This window comes from Haliotis cracherodii, unplaced genomic scaffold, assembly GCF_022045235.1.
Source record: "Haliotis cracherodii isolate W230 unplaced genomic scaffold, xgHalCrac1.p SCAF_11, whole genome shotgun sequence".
NCBI lineage: Eukaryota > Metazoa > Mollusca > Gastropoda > Lepetellida > Haliotidae > Haliotis > Haliotis cracherodii.
The window spans coordinates 16797597-16817554 of record NW_027266266.1 but is presented as its reverse complement, the minus strand read 5'-3'; the positions used below and the strand labels follow the sequence as shown (position 1 = coordinate 16817554).

Sequence of the window (19958 nt, the reverse complement as noted above, 5' to 3'; positions counted from 1 at the left end):
TGGTATAGAGCCTTATACCGTTGTCAGGCAGGATAACGGTATAAGGATCTATACCGAAACATCGCTTTTCACAGTATTAAAGAAGTTGTTATCCATAAAATTGTGTCTACCTTCTCATCCATCAACTTCTAAGTAACGCCTGTCAAACAATTTATCTTCACGGTTGTGTTCATAACGAACTAGGTTTATAATGAACTAAGATTAGTGGCACCTTCGAGTTTGTTATAACTGTAGTTGACTGTATGTTAGTTTCTTATTGATTTGCAAGTGTCATGGTTTGAACAAAATGTGTTTTTGTATGTATTTGAGGAAAAAGCCAAAGATAAATATGGAAACAATTGGCAGCATGTAGTATGTACATCAAACTATTTAAAGCATTTTTCTTGAATTCTACCTATTGTGGAACTGAAATGTACATCACCAGTTTAAATTAGAAATCACTTGTTAGTGATTCCTGTAAACTTCTCTTCATGGTTTAATGCTTTACAAAGAAAGAGGTGGTCAACAAGCAGATGCTAGAGAATTTCATGTACAATTGTTTGTAATAAGTTTAATCAAGAAATAGCTGTTCAATTATGTATAAAATTACGAATGTCATGCGAAAATGTTGAATTTACTAAAAAATACAACTCTAAACCAGCTCTGTTAAAAAATGTTAAGGAACATGAATACTTTTGGAACACCCTTTTGTAGCAGAGAGTGAACACAATTTCCTAAAAGAATCCCCCAAAATATGTATGATCCCTAACTTTCTTGTTCACCACATAAATAATCACACATGTTACAATATAATGGGTTGGTTGATTGGTTTGTTGTTTAACGCCACACTCAACAATATTCCAGCTATATGACGGCGGTCTGTAAATAATCGAGTCTGGACCAGACAATCCAGTGATTATTATCATGAGCATCAATCCAAGCAATTGGGATCGATGACATGCATCAACCAAGTCAGCGAGCCTGACCACCCGATCCTGTTAGTTGCCTTTTACGATAAGCATAGTCACCTTTTACGGCAAACATGGGTTGCTGAAGACCTATTCTACCCCGGAATCTTTACGGGTCTACAATATAAAGGGACATGTATTTCAATATATTGAGAGCTATAGTGTTTGACAGTGTTTGACGGTGTTTGACACGGATTGTACATGCAGGTCCTTTTTTCTACATACCAAAGTTAAAATAATTCTCAACATGGTCAGTCGCCGCCATTTTGTTGTCATGCATACAAGGGAGATAACTCTGTGTAAATTACCACTAAAATATCAATTCACAAGCATGTTTGATACACGGCAGTTACATTATTTGTTGGGTCATGGACAATCACAAATCAATTTCATCCTGTAAAGTTATGGGGATTCGATGAGGGTCTGTGTTTAACTTGTATAGATTTGTGTGACATGTGTTCTCATAACTCACCAACATTTAAATCTCATGACCGCCAGCTGTCAGTCAGGCTCGGCTCACATACCATATTGTACCATACTGTACTATATTGCACATGACTGGACATTCATTGACAAACAAAATTTTGCTGACTCAATTACACTACTGACAATCAGAAAAGACTGAAATATAAACCGACTGGTCCTCCAGCAAAGATAAAAACTAGGGGTGACTATTGATCTGGAAATCACTATTGCGATAACTATTGATATTGAAAGAAGCTACCGTATTTTCTTGAGTATAGTGCGCACCCATGTATAATGCGCACCCCCCTCTAGCGGGTTCAATATTTTGGAAAAAAAGAAATTTGAATATTATGCGCAGAAAAAATTTACACCGTACCTTTTCAGCGAAGTCCGGCAAACGAACGGGTGCTGAGAAACTTCCGTCAGTACAAATTCGAAATTTGAGATAAAAAATCACCAGACATGTTTATTTACCGTTTAAATAGTATTGATTGTTCTGCTAGGCATTGTTTTATATCTAGGGATTAAGATTACCTTGTGTATTTTCTCGTAAACTAAGCCGGAAACATCAATCAGCTGTACACACGTTTTCTTGGAATCGACCGGTGATTCGGTCAAGATACACCCAATGATATAACTTTATAGGATTTTTAATGCAAGGATCGGCAACAACCGTATCTGAAACTATTTTATTTATCAGGAATAATATATTCCATTATTTTCTTAATTAAATGCAGCCTTTACTAAACATATTTAAAATAATAATAACCCTAAGCGAAGCAGCTGATCGCTATTCCCGGGTATTATTTTTTACATGGAACATGTCTGACCAGTCACCGTCAAGGCTCACGCGCACGTGATCACGTGAGCGCGAGAATTTCATGTTGACATAGAATCGTCAAACAAAAACAAATATGACTTTTAACGAGTCAAAGTATGTCATTTATGATATATGTATCCATTCTCTGTCAACTAAAGTTCGTTTCAAGGCGTCAATAGCGGTATTCTGACCGTGGTTGCTGTTAATAACGGTGAGTTGTGCGATCTTCCGATCGCTTCACACACGATTTCGCCGAAATTAATAAAAACAATATTATAAGGAATTTTGAATAAAATTAATAAAGTAAGTTACAAACATAAGTCCAGAAATACAGAGAACACTTTTTATAGACAGACAGTGTAATTACATCATTATTTTGCGTACTCGCTCACGGTAATGTCTTTCCATGGGGGAAAAAAACATCCAAACTCATAATTCGTGTATAATGCGCACCCCCTTCTACACAGCTGTGTTTTTTGGAAAAAAAGTGCGCACTATACTCAAGAAAATACGGTATTGCGATAACTATTGATATCGCCAGACTATTGCAATAAATATTGAGCGTTTTCAGTGTATCATTTAAGAATAAGTGCTTACCAACAGCAATATATCGATATTTCGATTTATCGTGACACCCCTAATAACCCATTCATATTAGCAAAGATGATGTCTGAACATGCTAAAGTGACAACCAATATCAACCAATTGATCGAAATAAAAAATATATGGTTTGTTTGTTTGCAATCAGCAATATTCCAGCTATATTCGGATGGCGGTCTGTAAGTAATCGAATCTAGACCAGACAATCCAGTGATTAACATCATGAGTATCGATCCACGCAATTGGGATACAATGACATGCATCAACCAAGTCAGCGAGCCAGATCACCCGATCCCGTTAGTCGCCTCTTACAACAAGCATAGTCGCTTTGTACGGCAAGCATGGGGTGCTGAAGACCTATTCTACCCTGGATCTTCACGGATCTAATCTTCAGCTAATGTGATGTGATCTGTGAACCAACACAAACACTTTTTGACCTCACTGAAGTTAAAAATAGATTTTCCAGGAAGAACCCAGATTGTTCCAGCCAATGGCCAATCACCAAGGACTAGTTTGAAAGCCAGGCATGTCCTGCTGCCTGTTTACATAAGAAACTATTGACATGAGGACAACCATAACTTGAATGTTGTATTCAGCATGAAGCATGTCTTTGTCAATCAAAGTGTACACTGTACCCCCTTGCAATATGATAGGATGTCATTTTGCTCAGACTTAGTGCAGTATAGTCTGGAAGGTAATTTAAGGTACCGACGTTTACTACAATATCTGAAAAACTATCGGACCTACTCCAGTCAAAGTTGGTATGAGATCATTAAACAGTCATACATAACTGGATATTACATTTAAAGACAATCGGTGCATGAATAAAAGAATCTGTCTATTTACCTATCACTATATTTCATCAACAAACATACCTTTTTTTCAAAGGGTGGAACGAGTATTCATTGAAACAGCCTTCTGCATAATGCTACCCCTGCGTCACAGGGCCATATGACACAGTTGAACCAATCAACTTAACTCGAAAGGGTGCATGTGAATCACGCACGTTGAGACGTCCAACGCTAACACCGTGATTCCCGTGTACTGTAGTACAACTGCAGTCTTATTTCAGTTGAAAGTTTGTTGCAAGTGAGTGAGTGAGTGAGTTGGGTTTAACGCCGCTTTTAACACTATTCCAGTTATATCGCGGCGTGTCAGCTTAATGTGGGGGGAAAGCCTGAAGTGATGCAGGTCTCAGATGTTTACCACTTCGGTGAAACTCACTAGTACGGGTATGGTGCTGACAAACCTTGAAACATAATTGGGGCGAACCGGGATTCAAACCCACAATCATAGGTTTCTTGCATGGCCAAGGGACGCAACTCTGCACAGCGAATCGCGGCGCCTCAGACGACAGGGCTACCCGTGCCCCCTCGTTGCAAGTGCAGTGTAGACGATTAGGAGATTATCTGATTACGTGACTTTACATGGTAGACACAATTTTATGGATAACAACTTCTTTAATACTGTAAAAAGTGACGTTTCAGTATAGATCCTTATACCTTTGTCATACCGTTGCTTGAAACGGTATAAGGATTTATACCGATACATCGCTTTTTGCAGTATTAAAGAAGTTCTTATCCATAACATTTTTGTCTACCTTGTCATCCGTCAACTTCTTGGTAATGCGTGTTAAACAATTTATGCATATTTAGCTTTGCAGGTGGATATTTGTCACCTGAATATTTCATTTGAAACACAAGTTAGTCAGAGGTTTCAAATTCTGAAATCAAATCAAAGGAGACTGTGGGTCAAATATTCAATAACACCTCAACTATTCAAATGTCAATGAACAAAATGTTATTTTCTGTAGAACTAGGGAGTTTCTCTGTGAACTCTCACAGAAGATTTCCCCTATTACAAAACAACATTCTTCAACCAATCCAATTTTAAACTTAGCAGACCATTCATTGAGACCCAAATACAGTGAAAATTTGTCAAATTAATAATATTAGTCATATATATCATATATCCTAGTCATATATATCACAATTGACTCCTCTCTGTATGAGTGAGTTAGTTTGGTTCTACGCCGCTTTTAGCAATATTCCAGCAATATCACGGAGGGGTACACACCAGGGCTTCACACATTGTACCCATGTCGGGAATCGAGTCGGTGTCTTCGGCTTGACGAGCGAACGCTTTAACCACTCGGCTACCAGACCGCCTCCTTCTCTCTGTATAAAGATCTGACAACACTCCCATAGAAGGTCACATCTGGTGAATGTTCTAATCAGCTAATCACCATCAAGGATCATAAATTCTTGGAACGGGTATATCTGATTTCTGTACCTCGAAAACGAACTTAAACAGACAGTTAGAAAGGCTTCACAATTGTATTGTGGATATTTGATACACCCTTTGGTTTTTGAGTGGCATCTTCACTCAAAAGTTGGAGTCATAGAAGGAAAAAGTGTGTTCTGTGTGGGTTTTCTTTTGCTAAGATGGAATTCTGAATCAAGATGGGAAAGAAATGAAGCTGAATTGTTTTAGAAAGCTGACATCTAATTTGCTCATAAATTGGGAGGAAAAAAAAGATTATTGGAGGGTAAGGACAAAGAAAGTTGATTTTTAAAGACTTGAAAATTGTGAATAAAATATGCAAATATGTCCATAGTCAAATCCTTGGAGTTACCTTAGATTCCAAACTATGTGCCCATGGCAAATTTGGAAAAAAATGATTATATTTCTCAATGAGATATTTGAAAGTTCATTTAAATCTTTATCATTTTTTCATTTGAAGTTTACACGATATACAGCTTTTCCTTTGGACGAGAGGTTAGACGGTCACATGAGCGCAAAATTGACGTTCATAAGTGCATGAACGACACAATTTGACGTTCATACGTTTTCAGACAAGACTGTGTTCACTGACAGACCACTTCCACTTTCCTGAGGAAACCCCTGCGAATTCTGTAGCGCGAATACATACAGAAGCGTTCTTTCTGATCATTTAGACCCTTTAGTTAGGAATTGAGTGTTTTAGTATATATTGAGAAACTTCAGAGAGTTTGACTGCATGATCTTTCATGAATATCCTCAGTACAACCCATCCTTGTGAACAAAACAAAGAAATAGAGTGAGGAACAAACATTGTCGCAAGCTCCAACGTTCATACAGTTTGGCCCTCACTCTATGAAGGTTCATACTCCAATGAACTCACACAAAGTGAACGGTTAAATGTTCCAATGTATTCTAAGCCCGGAATTCAATGCAATAATCTAAACAGAGCAGAAAGCCTTGTCCTCTTCAATATGTTTATTGGTCACATCATCAATGAAGCAAAAGTCTCTACAGGCCATAACATTAGTGGGGGGGGGGCACGGGTGGCCCAGTCGTCTAAGGCGCCACGATTCGCTGTGAAGAGTTGCATCCCTTGGGCAAGCCAGAAACCCATGATTGCGGTTTCGAATCCAGGTTCGCCCCGATTGTGTTTCTAGGTTTGTCAGCACCATACCCGTGCTCTTGGGTTTCACCGAAGTGGTAAACGTCTGAGACCTGCATCACTTTGGGCTTCCCTCCCACATTAAGCTGACATGCCGCGATATAACTGGAATACTGTTAAAAGTGGCGTTAAACCCAAGTCACTCACTCACTCACCATAACAGTAGTAATAATTATATCAACATGAATTGGTTTTGGTTTGGTTTGGTTTGTTGTTTTACGCCACACTCAGCAATATACCAGCCATATGACGACAGTCTGTAAATAATCAAATCTGGACCAGACAATCCAGTGATTATTATCATGAGCATCGATCGATACAATTGGTATCGATGACATGCATCAACCAAGTCAGCGAGCCTGACCACCTGATCCCATTTGTCGCATCTTACGGCAAGCATGGTTTGCTGAAGACCTATTCTACCCCGGATCTTCACAGGTCACATGAATTGGGAAAGTTCTTAATTCCAATTTAGGAATTTTACCAGCATTCACTGCATCGGGGATGAATATTGGTCTCTGGGTGGGCCAAGTTTAATCCAAGAATGCAGTTTTTGATGGGCATTTAGAAGGTGCAAGAACAATAGTGGTGGGATGATTCACCGATGCATCACGATTTTTTTACTTCTCGATACAAGTATCGATCACAGTCACACACAAAGTAAAAAATATTGATTCTGACTTTTAATGTTTGCTTTCATAACTGTTCCACTAAACACTAATCAGTAGTGCAAGTTAATAGTGAAAACATAAACATTTTCATTTGATGTAAATCATCAGTGTGTCAGGTATTTGGCCATCCGCTTTATGAAAAAGATGGCTTACGTACCACAGATAAGAGCACATGCATGTATCATGATACATATTGGATCGTGAGTAAGGTATCGTGATACCATCAGATGTCGCTGTTGGTGTATCGTCCCAAGTTGGGACTCCCAAAGCTAATGAACATGTTGAAGTAGCCCTGAAACGTTATCACAAAGAATAAAATCCACAAAACAGTGGTCATTATCCCTGAGTCCCTTTTGTAGTCGCTATCACCAACAATCCTTCTATTCTGAACTGCTTGCCTTCCAGCCAGCCCCAAGGCAGTGTGTGATAATCACCAGTTTTACACTCTCCTTGTGATTCTGTTGCTGTGTGAGTGAAATTGCTTCTTGAAGACCTGAGCAGATGACACCACCAACCATTAAACAAGTCCCATTGTCCAGCACACATTCATCTTTCAGGCACCTAAATATTCTTACAACCTAATGGACATTAAATTGGTGGTTATTCCCCTTTAAAAATGCATTAACATGTTTAACAAAGTTGGTTCATCACCATGATCACAGCACCAGTCAGGTAACTTCAGAACTCAGAACAGCCCCAAGCTAGTCGGGGGGACAATAATCATAGAAACCTAGGAGAAACTGCTTGTTTTTTCAAAATATTTATTAGGCAAATGCAGCCCTGAGAACATCCTTGAGCCTTTCTTCGTAACTGTAATTACATAATTTCCTCAATAAATCTCCAGGCTTCGATTATATGCCAGGTAGTTTTTATCCCTGTTTGTGATTAAACGCCGGGGATAAAGTGTGTCTGAAAGAAATATATGCTCAGGCATTTAATCAAGTATGGTAGTTTACAAACATGTCAGGTAGAAAACAAATCAAGCATTTTTTATTTATTCTACATTTGAGTAAATTTGGGTATGCTGTCTGTAGCCCAAATAACAAAACAAGTTTCATAACGTCCCCTCTATGCGAAAAAAATACATTATCAAGTTCATAGCTGTTGGCAAAATGACCTTCAAGGACAATCAAGGACGTCTGCTGGTTTGACTTTGTAATCATTGCATAACTCAAACTGTCGTGTATGGAAGTGACTGTGACAATTGTGCACCTCTTTATCAGCATGCAGTGATGCAGGTCTTAGATGTTTACAAATTGGTAACGAACAAACCTAGAAACCAAACCAAGGTTAATCTGGGATTCAAACTCACAATCACAGGTTCCTGGCACACCCAAGGGATGCAACCCAGCACAGATAATTGTGACGCCTTTGACAACTGGGCCACCCATGCACCTTATGTAAATATGTAACCATCATAATCATGAAACATATTGAATATATTCAAAACTACACTAAGCACTACACTATATTAAGCGCTCCTAGTTTACATGACAGTCTGTATTTTCTTGTGTACATTACAGGGTTTTAAAGAAAAAAATAACAGTTTAGGTGGTGTATATAACTGCCTTGTTACTATTAGGCTTCAGAAAAATAATGGAATTGGTTCTCAGGCAACGGCTTTTTTAAATTATTGTGCGAGGGGGCAGTGTTTTTTGTTTTGTTTTTGTTTTTTCAGGGGGGGGGGGGGGGGGAAAGAGGGGGAGAGAAGGTGTACAAGCTTGTATGTAACCAAATGTTGTTTACAATAACATGTTCTTAAGTATTGTAGAATTTAACTGCCGGGGTCGTGTGTTCGACAGGGAATATTTAAACATTTTTTATTTTTCTAGAATATGGAAAGAAAAACGAAATGTGTGGAAGACTTTATGATGATTTGGGCGGTGCCTGATAACCAAGGGGCGTGGGGGAATTTATCAAAAGCATTATAAAGGCGAATACTGTATACAAGTGTCCAATTCACAAAGCAACCTCAGCGATACTACTCATCCTTTAACACGAAGTAATAGACTTTCGTATTCACAGCATCTCAGATCTCTCTGGGAAACAGAGCCTAGGTTACAGTGCCCATATTATATCAAGAACACCGACAGACCTGGTGAATATTTAAAAGGCTGTACACAGTCAACATCGAGTACAGATCTAGGTAGAGAGGACAGTAGTGATACAACTAACAAGGGTCCCAATGTCAACAAAGGCTCACCAGATTACACGGATCTCACACACACACAACTGCTTTGAACTTAATGACCTACGGCAGTATGTCACAAGGCTGTATAGTGAAGAATCTCCAGCAGGCTTCGTCTCAATAGTTTCTTTTCACAATTAATGTTCTTCATGGGTCTTATTACAGATTCAGTCAAGATTACAATATCCTTGTAATAAAGTTGAATTTATATGTTTGACATTTCAATGAAAGGTCAAATCCACCACAAAAGGTTTTACATGTGATAAAAAGATTCTCACATATAGTTGTACGTAGATATTTACGAGAGGAGTGTTTCCGTATCATAAATATTATATGAGAGAAAAATTGTCTTATGCGAGCTTTGGTGAGAATAATATACATTTTTTTATTCTTAAAAATACCATAAACATGATTTGGAAACACACAACAGTGATAGTGCCTACATTATATAATTTTCTTCAAATAATTGAAGTTTGAGACATATTTTCATGCACAAAAATGTGAGCATGTTTAGAAACTGTGTATGAATACAATGCCTGCGTGAACTGCCCCATTTAATATATAGTGCCCAATGATTTGCACCTGTGTTTGTCCACATAAGCACTCACACATCCCAAAAACCTCTATCTATTTTTTTCTTATACAGATTTTTTCACATGTTGCACTGTACAGAACACATTCATCTTTCAGGCACATTTACCGTTTTACAACAGACCTGAGCCCCAGTCCTCGAAGAGATACTAGCACTACGACGACCGTAAGTCTATGTTACAGTATGGGCCTTACAATCGCCTTAGTGCTAAGATCGCTTTGATGAACGGGGCCCAGCTAGATCACCAATTTAATGTCCATTTTGTTGATGCAACGCTATTATTGTTGCAGGAGACTCTAAGTCAGACAGGCCTGAAAAATTACATTTTTGATAAAATAGACATATGGCTAAAAGTATTTTTTAGCCAGTGGTAAAATTAAGAGATCAAGTCAATATTGTAGGTAGCCAAAAGCATTTGAAATGATCTTTCATCAAATAACTATTATAATATGTACAAGTCATAGCACTAGTCTTGGAATTGTATATTAATGGAAACTGTACTTGATTTATTTTTGTGACTCGAACAATGATGCAATTTATGTTACAAGATTATATAGGTACTGTAAATCGTGAAATTAATGCGTCTCCAAAAGAATGCGACTGCTGGCCCCTAGTCAATAATGCGACTCAATATGAATGCGGAATCCCCTTCCTCTTACTTACTTACTTATATTGGAGATTTAACGTGCGCTTTCCGACGGTCCCCTCCTCTCAAGCATCAGTGGATTTATATCTAAAGAAAATGTCCTCCGTCAGGTTTACAGGAGAATTCTCATACTCATCAAACCTTACATAAATCCAATCACACACCAAATAGGACCGCTCATTAACACTGATTAGAGTACTTCCGCTAAAACAATACATGTCGCTGGTTCGTGTCGGCCTTTGACGCATTCGCAAAGAACAAAGACACCTTGTTGCGTGGGTGGCGTCTGTCTGGACTTGCAGGTGTGATCACTTATGACCTAAGTGTGTAGAACTCTTGTCTTGACCCCAGCAGTGACAATTCACAGGATGTAATTAGTGTTAGAATGGCAGTGTTTATATACTTATACTATATACAAGTGTTGCTCAATAAACAGTCATGTGGAATACATAGTTGTTCCTTTTCAACGTATGTCCGAGTTGGTATTTCTGCTATCCAAAATGTCTTATTGTTCATATAAATGCGTTGTTTAATAATGCGAGCAAAGACCACTCGCATTTTTCGCATTTAATACACGCTCGTGTTAATTTCAAGATTTACAGTATTTCATATTCCTTTGGGTGAAATGTAGGGTTGGATTAGGTGAGGATTCTCCTGTAAACCTGACAGAGGACATTTGCAGTATTGTGGGTAGTATGATGTACCGGTATATAGTTACACTTCTATATATATCTACCACTGTCTGGTCTAAAATAGAACAAAGTATCAATAAGCAACTACAGAAGAGATTTATTATCAGACATAAAACCTTTAATGGTGGCTTTGGCAATTCATTCAAATGTCATTGACGTCAGCTAAATTCAAATGCTGTTATTATAAAGGTATCAAAATCTTTACCTTTAAAGACATGAACAACATTTAAGGAGACTTCCCATCCTGCCAACAGTCCAAATTACAGGATGGAATTGTCCATACTGATCTAACAGTGTAGGCACAATGGTAGTCCTGCAGGATCACGAGGGGTATATTGGGTTTTATACATCCCGCGTTAGGTTTAATACCATGAGCCAGAGTTGTATAAAACACCATGTGTCCCTTCTTGATACAACATATTTATCCATCTTCCCGAGGCAAGAGAGTTAACTGACTTTAAAATTAGAGTACTTCCGCTAAAACAATACATGTACGCTGGCTCGTGTCAGCCTTTGACGCAGTTGCAAAGAACAAAGACACTGTGTTGCGTGGGTGTCTGTCTGGACTTGCAGGTGTGATCAGTGATGACGTGAGTGTTAAGAGAGTTAACTGACTTTAAAAGTCCAGTTTCCACCCTTGCCGGACTAGGCTGGAATTCCTCGTAGCATCACCAGTGGCTATTACGGTTACGTCCCTTCTATGCATCTCCTATGGCCCAATCCTTTGCTTCAAACAAAATGGCGGCGCCCAGCCAAGATGATCTGATAGACAATCAAGATCTGTATTGTGATAAAACAAGTCTTACATTGCGAAGTGCATCAAATCACGTGAGCACCTTGATTAAAAACATGAAAAGATTTAGAAAATATCTGTTGACAATGAGTTAGCAGTGCACATGCTTTGCAAATCCTGCCCTCGACAGAAATCTGCATCACAGTTTACAAACGAATTTCGATTTTGTTCCGAGATTTTGATTGGAGTAAGCATACATTCGTTAGTCCAGCCAAATTGTAACTCCATAATACCAGCCTAGTTCATCAAGGGTGGAAACTGGACTTTTATAGTCAGTTAACTCACTTGCCGACATGTTTTAATAAGACATTGTAAAATAATTCAAACAAATTCAAAATTGATAGAAAACCGCTGTTTGACTGAGCTGAGGTTAGCTTGCGCTATGTCACGTGACTTCCATCAATTTTTGGCCTTGAAGCGGGGTATAAGGGATTTATTCTGCCTCTGAGAAATCCACATGCAGCCTAATTTGCTCAAGGTTTTATATATTAGACTTTAAGAGATTTATTCCCCAGCTGAGAATGTACTCCCCTCCAAGGCCCCTATCAAGATCACGTGGACTCAGCATCAATGTTTTACAACAGATTCAGATATTACCCTTGATGAAATTCAACAAATCACAACAAAGTGTCCTTCTGCATCCCAAACTGTGTCTTCCATCCTAAATACCGGTGACCATGTAGCCTCATCAACATACTACCCACTTCTCAATACTGCTGGGCCAGGGTATTGGGGGACTCTCTCCCATGAGATATGTGTCACATTACACAACACTGATATGCAATACATACTGGAAATACACATAGGACTGCTATGTGTCAAAGTGTTGTTATTTCCATATAATGCAACATTTTCATTTGAAAAAATATTACAAACATGCGTCCAGAAAAACAATGAACTCTTTTTATGACCAATTAGGATTAACTGCTTACTTCAGTTCAGATTTGGTGACATGGTATTTCCGATTTTACATGCTCACATTAACGTCCTTTCTAACTTCCTCTCAATTAACAATTAAATGTAAATTATTTAATAACTTATGGTGTTTGTAAAATTATGTTAATTTATCTGATTCATGCCAAGACTGTATCGATAAATTGTATCGTCATCAAGAACCAGTTTCTACCAGTCTACCATTATATTGATCAAGGCCAAGACACTGACAACCAATCTGCTTTGCCCCGCTTCCTGCTTCCATGTGCTTGAGATGTGTCACAAGTACATCCTAGGAACCTGGGGGTCAAACTCAACATAAGGCCACATAGTCAGTGAATGACTGCACCTTCTCCGGTTCAAGCTTCGCCTCCAGAACACTGTCCCAGGTGTCTTGAACGTGATTCGGTGAAGATCAGTCTCATTAACTAAGATCTTTGACTCCGATATGATACCTCTCTGTGTGAAGATCTGAAGACAATTCAGGTCGCATCAGGTGAACTGTTTAGTCAGCCATGCAGCTGTTAAATTCTTGATAGTGTAAGCAAAGCAGTCAGACAAGAATATCTGATTTCTGTATCTCGCAAACGTATATACCGTATTCGACATAATAAGCGCTCCGCCCTAATAAGCGCCCACGGCGATATTTGCTAATATATTGGCTAGTGAACAATCCCACTTAGCATCCCTTCCCATTGATCAATTTACACAAGACTTATTTATTCGTGTATAATACGCACTTGTGTGTTACATGCACCTTAATTATGAGCAATTAAATTCTGGAAAAATATATCTGTAGTTCATTAACATTTCAGGGTGTCAGCATAAACCATGAAGTTTACAATCTTTACACTCTGTTTTTTTCACCCAAATAATATTCTAATAAGAGCCCCCTATTTCTAATTTTGAGAGCACCGTGGGCGCTTATTACGTCAAATGCAGTAACTGTTTAATTCTGAATGCAAAAAGATAATGCAGCACTATAATATTGTTGTTGATACTTGATACATCCTGTCACTTGCAAGCCCCAATGCTATACACCCAAATGGTTCTATGGCGGGCATATTTGTATTCTGTGGCAGTTTCCTTTGGCAGAGATAGAAATTTTCGCATTCAGGTGTTAAAAAAATGAAGTCAAGAACCCACTTATCTATCATTTTGATTGGGCGGTCAAAGTTCATCCAGGGTTCAACTGACACGACCTTTTGTGGAGGTGTGCACAGATCTAAACATGCTTAACACAGACAAGCATCATACCAGAGTAAAGATCTGATATAAATGAGATTGAGTTGAGATACGTCAACAATAAATTAATTAATCTTTCAAGTAATATTTTCAATAGGGTCTGTTTAGCCAAATGACTATCTGGAGTATGTGTGGTTCTCATTTTCATATAGCGAGCTGAGGTGAAATGGCTTTTAATGTCATGGTCAAGATTATCACTGATTACTGCACTTTAATGAGTCTGTCTCACGGTCCCAATACCATATTATATTCCCTTCCACCTTGCCTTTTCATTGGGGCTTCTTTTCAATTTAAAAGTAGTTGTCTGTTTCTATCCAAACAATATGTTTTCAGATGTTGTTGTTGTTGTTGCATTAAGTGTTTAAGAGGTCGCCTTCTGCCTAGGCAATTTCGGCTGACCTGTCCCTCTTTGGGACTCCTGTGTGTGAGTAGGGTACACATATCTATTGTGAGTTTGGTATTCACATAATTTCTGTTTTTGTATTAATATGATTTCTATTTTCTTATATTGATATGATTTCATTTTTATCCTTGGCTGCTCTGTTTATATACGTTCATGCTGTCCATCTCTCAGAAATAGAGTTAGTTTGGCCTTCGCTATTGCATCTCTTGGGTTTAGGAGATCTATGACAGATAGCGGATCTAACGGCAATTCTTGTTTTAACCTAGCCCGGGCTGGGGCATGGTCTTGACATTCTAGTAACACGTGATCAATGGTTTCAGCCTGATTGCAAGATGAACAAACCTTGTCATAGTGCTTTTTGTGACCGAGTCTGAGGTGTGAGATAGCAATTTCAATTTTCCTTTCATTTGTGTATGAGTTTGGCTTTTGTTGGATCTTGGGTTGAATTTTGTATAGCCATCTGCTTGATCTTACTTGCGTCCCATTGGGCTTGCCATTTTTCTGCTATGGAGGCTTTGATTTTCCTTTTTATCTCTAGTTTACTAAAGGGAATAGGCTGTATATCCGCTTTGTCTAGAGCTAGCTTCGTCAGTGAGTCTGCTTTTTCATTTCCATGAATATCTATGTGAGAGGGGATCCAACACAGCTCCACCTGTTGCCCTTGGTGTGATAGTATATTTTCAGAGTAAGCGTTAGCACTTGTATATGTGTGTAGGCAGATTTGGAGGTAACCAAAATGAATTGTGAAAATAAATGTTTAGTCGGAGTAAACTCCACTGTGACCAATCCAAATACCGACTTTCATCCCAGGATTGCGCGATTATGTAATGAGTGGCTGGTGTTGTGATGAGTCAGCAAGTCTGTGGCCAGCTGTCACACTGGTGTGAATGAGGATGTCCACACAGGTGGGACTTGACCAACAGGACGTAGGGGGCGCCGGTTCATTGTCAACTCCTCTACATACAACACAGTCACTGGGTCGTGGTTCTTGTTCTCAGTGACCACAAACCTTACACCATATAGTGGGTGTTGCATTGTCAGCGTATCCGGTGTATGCAAATGATAAATTCAAGAGATGTCGGTGTTCAGAAAAAAATTTGTAAAATGTTTGAAAATCTCTTTGTATAGCACTACAGCGATTTATTTAAACCATATATGATATCTGGCCACAAGTCAGCACCAAACATCAGTAAAAAATCCCAAAATGTTAATTTAAATTATTCCAAGGCACGTTATTATAGGTAGAACTAATATTATGGCCGTGCAGAAACTTGTATTTGACTGATTTCCTTAATAACTGTAATAATCTGATACCGGAAGTTGAAATCTTTAAATATTATTATTTTATATTTTTTTCTATAATTATATACAGACAATGGAGGGACATCTCTCGTCTGGTAAGAAAAAGACAATTGGGAAATACACGCTTTTATCTTAAGTTATTTTTTCACCTGCCACACATTTTTATTTTCTGTTTTACCAGCCCGCCACCCTTTCCGAAAAGCAGCCGGTCCAAGATAGAAAATAAACATAATGATATTTATAATAATTATTATTATTATTATTATTATTATTATTATTATTATTACTATACGAATAAATGAATGGATGGATGAATGAATGAATGAATGAATGAATGAATGAATGAATGAATGAATGAATGAATGAATGAATGAATGACATAGCTATTTATTTTTATTTGGACCGACCTTTATGTGGAAAAGCTGGAATAAATCCGTGAAATAAAACCTTAAAAAGTGTGTCCTAATGTCTTGATCATGCTGACTACTCAGTTGTTTGACCTACCTCGAATGTGGTCTGTGACAGTTCACCAGGGTGGGAGTTTCCAATGTCGGCTGTAATTTCCATTTTCTGAAATTAAAAAATTCAAGTTTATCAGTTGTAGAGTCACAGGCAGAATGACAAGTTTCCACAGGAACAGTATAATCTAAATTGAAATCTTAAATGTCTCATTTAACATGTTTAACAAACTTTGAATGCTTTACACATGTTTACACATATTTCAGGAGAAGTCCCAAACCCAATAAATGCCAACCAACTAATCTTCGTGAAGACTTCATGATGTGTAAACATCTAAACCCACTTCACAACCACCATATTAATGTCGAGATTGAAATTCATTAAATGCCTTTTGTGCAGAGTTGTGTCCCTTGAATGTGTATATATGCTGATTGTGTTCAATCCTACCGTATATCACTGTGTATAAGGAGAGTTTTTCGTACCTCAAATGAGGGGGTTAAGAAGGGGGGTCGTCTTATACACGGAGTCGAGGATCTCACATTTTTTTTCCAGTTGTTTCACTTTCAGCTTCCACTGGCGATGTCAACCAGCGTCCGATAGCCAGCCCAGCATTTGACAATAAAACTTCGCATTTCATCCTAAATAACTGTTCCAATAACTATTTCCATACATAAACATGATTTGTATCTGTTTTCCTTGAATAAAGTTTAATAATTTCTGCAAATAAAGTTGAAATGACCCTCGCCTCGATGCAGATTGTCAAACCAGCTGACACTGTAAAACAATCAACATCCGTGAGTAGGGAGCCGGAAGTACTGGGAAGCATTTGCATATTGCACATGTGACCTAACATGTGATAACAGGTGAAGCTAAAATCAATTCCTGCTGTTTTTACAGTTGTATATCCTCCTTGATGACAAGTTAGCCCTTTCAGTTGGAGTTTCTTGATCAAAGCGCAGAAGCCAATTTTGTCCATTTTCATCAACAGAGAATACCTAGTTACTTTGAGCGAGTTAGTTGGGTTTAACGCTGCTTTTAACAGTATTCCAGTTATATCACGGCGGGTCAGCTTAATGTGGGAGGAAAGCCCGAAGTGATGCAGGTCTCAGACATTTACCACTTCGGTGAAACCCACAAGCACGGGTATGGTGGTGACAAACCTAGAAACATAATCGGGGCAAACCGGGATTCGAACCCACAATCATAGGTTTCTGGCGTGCCCAAGGGACGCAATTCTGCACAGCAAATCGCGGCACCTTAGACGACTGGGCTACCCGTGACCCCATAGCTACATTGATGCCTGCAGTAATATGTTGCCTGGTTGTGTCTTTCGTTCAAATGAAGCCTGTAAGCATGGGATGTATTGTACTTAATACACGCAAATAGGGCTGGGATGGGTAACTCGGGTACTCGGTCGAGTGGGAACTCAGTAGGACCCAGGTGCCCACAGGACTAACCAGACCCGTCGTTAATCACGTGATATATTGTTTAATGACAAACATTATCTAGAACTCTATGGTTATACTTTAAGTGACTAATGTTTGCATTCCTTCTGACTTCGTATGTATGCAGTTTATGCATGACCAGATCGGTTTGTACGTGAATCTAAATACATTTTGGCAGGGCCATGGTCAAACTATTCCCAGTCAGACATTTGGATCTATCTCTTGAGACCTACAGCTGGTACCCACGTAGGCTCGGGTAATAGGGGGGTTGGTACTCGGGTATTAAATTTGGACACCCCCCAGCCACACATGCAAACCATTAAATAACCAATAAAACCATTAATATTATTAATTTTCATTTGCGATTTGACTAAGTTGGTTATCAACTTATTTTACACAGCAACACGTTGCAGAACCATGAAATAGAAAAATAGAAATAAGTGTAAGCTGAGGTTGAGACATACAAATGAAAGATCGCGATGAAAGTAAACTTACAAACATATTCTACATATTTTATTTATGAAATACATTTTGTTCCCAATATTTTACAAGACAATTCACCTTTTGAAGACAGGTTTGCCATGGATTTCAACCTTTTTTATCTTTTAATGCAATGTTTCATCTACTGTGAACTTTTTCAGTTTTTCTCCAATTGTAATTGTATAAATTGCTTGGATTTCTCCCCTTGACTAGCACCTAGTTTGTCTCCCCTTGACTAGCCACTAGAGAATTAATTAAATATGAATCGAATTCAAGTCTAGATTGTCTAGCCCACTGAAATTAAGCACTGGGCTCCATTTGAATTGTAATTTTTATTTTCTAGATATATATAGTTTAAATAAGATAACTTTATTTGTGGGACTCAATACGAGTTTGACCAGCCACCATGAAACAGGTGTATAAACTCTTCAGTGCCAATGACCTGACAGACATGAACTCCTTGAAAAGCCACAGTTTTACAACCCTCTGACCTCTAGTCCGGCTGTATAATGGTGGGCTATTGAGCAGTAAAGATCACTAGCCAACAGTGATGCGGATCACTGGTCAAGGATGTCACTCTTGACTTAATCTACATAATCAAAGAAAGAAGGGGCAATGGACCTCACTCTTGAACAGTTGAACACCAAACTCCCAGGTTAATCTGATGGCACGAGGTCCCACATGCCGCACACAATGCACAAATCAGGAGTTCAACAACACTGGTCAAGGGAAGTAGGTGGATGGAAGATCGTGTTACCGTATTCGACATAATAAGCGCCCACGGCGATATTTGCTAACATATTGGCCAGTCAACAATCCCAATTAGCACCCCTTCCGATTGATCAATGTACACAAGACTTATTTATTCAGGTATAATACGTGTGCATCCTTATTATGGGAAATTAAATTCTGGAAAAATATATCTGTCGTATATGAACATTTCAGGCTGTCAGCATAAACCACAAAATTTACGATCTTTCAACTCTTGTTTTACACCAAAATTATCTTCTAATAAGAGCCCCCTATTTCTAATTTTGAGATCGCCCTGGGCATTTATTTTGTCAAATACGGTAGGCAAGTTTGCCTCCTGAGAGATTTCAGGGCTTAGCACATGTTGTGTCACCCTAGCCTCAGCATTTACCGAAATGTGCCTCTGTTCACCCAGCAATGAAAGGGTACCTAGTAGGATGCTATCTGTGATGTGACTGTTTACCAAGCTCCTCATAAAGCAGCTTGGGTTGTATACTTCCCAGAGAGCTGAGAATGAAATTCAAGGGTACATTGATCCATTGATCAGGGTACTAATGTAGCACTTTGATTAGACCTTCGGGTGCACATTTAGCAATAAATAAATATACTAAAATGGGGTACTGGGGACCTATCCTGCCCTGGAATCCCCACAAGGAGAAAAGAATAGGGTACTGGGGACCTATTCTGCCCTGGAATCCCCACAAGGAGAAAAGAATAGGGTACTTGGGACCTATTCTGCCTTGGAATCCCCACAAGAAGAAAAGAATGGGGTACTGGAGACCTATTCTGCCCCGGAATCCCCACAAGGAGACAAGCATGAGGTACAGGGGACCTATTCTGCCCTGGAATCCCCACAAGGAGACAAGCATGAGAGGTACTGGGGACCTATTCTGCCCTGGAATCCCCACAAGGAGACAAGCATGAGAGGTACTGGGGACCTATTCTGCCCTGGAATCCCCACAAGGAGAAAAGAATGAGAGGTACTGGGGACCTATTCTGCCCCGGAATCTGCACAAGGAGAAAAGAATGAGAGGTACTGGGGACCTATTCTGCCCCGGAATCCCCACAAGGAGACAAGAATG

The 19958-nt window shown here is 38.9% G+C and overlaps 1 protein-coding gene across 1 annotated transcript in view; it reads right to left on the bottom strand.

Moving 5' to 3' along the window:
• The window catches only part of LOC139456272 (uncharacterized), a 60125-nt gene that overhangs the window by 29688 nt on the left and 10479 nt on the right, over positions 1–19958 (bottom strand). Inside the window, exon 2 of the mRNA XM_071237892.1 lies at positions 16247–16312. Coding sequence (XP_071093993.1) covers positions 16247–16312 — 66 coding nt within the window. The remainder of the gene's footprint in view (positions 1–16246; positions 16313–19958) is intronic.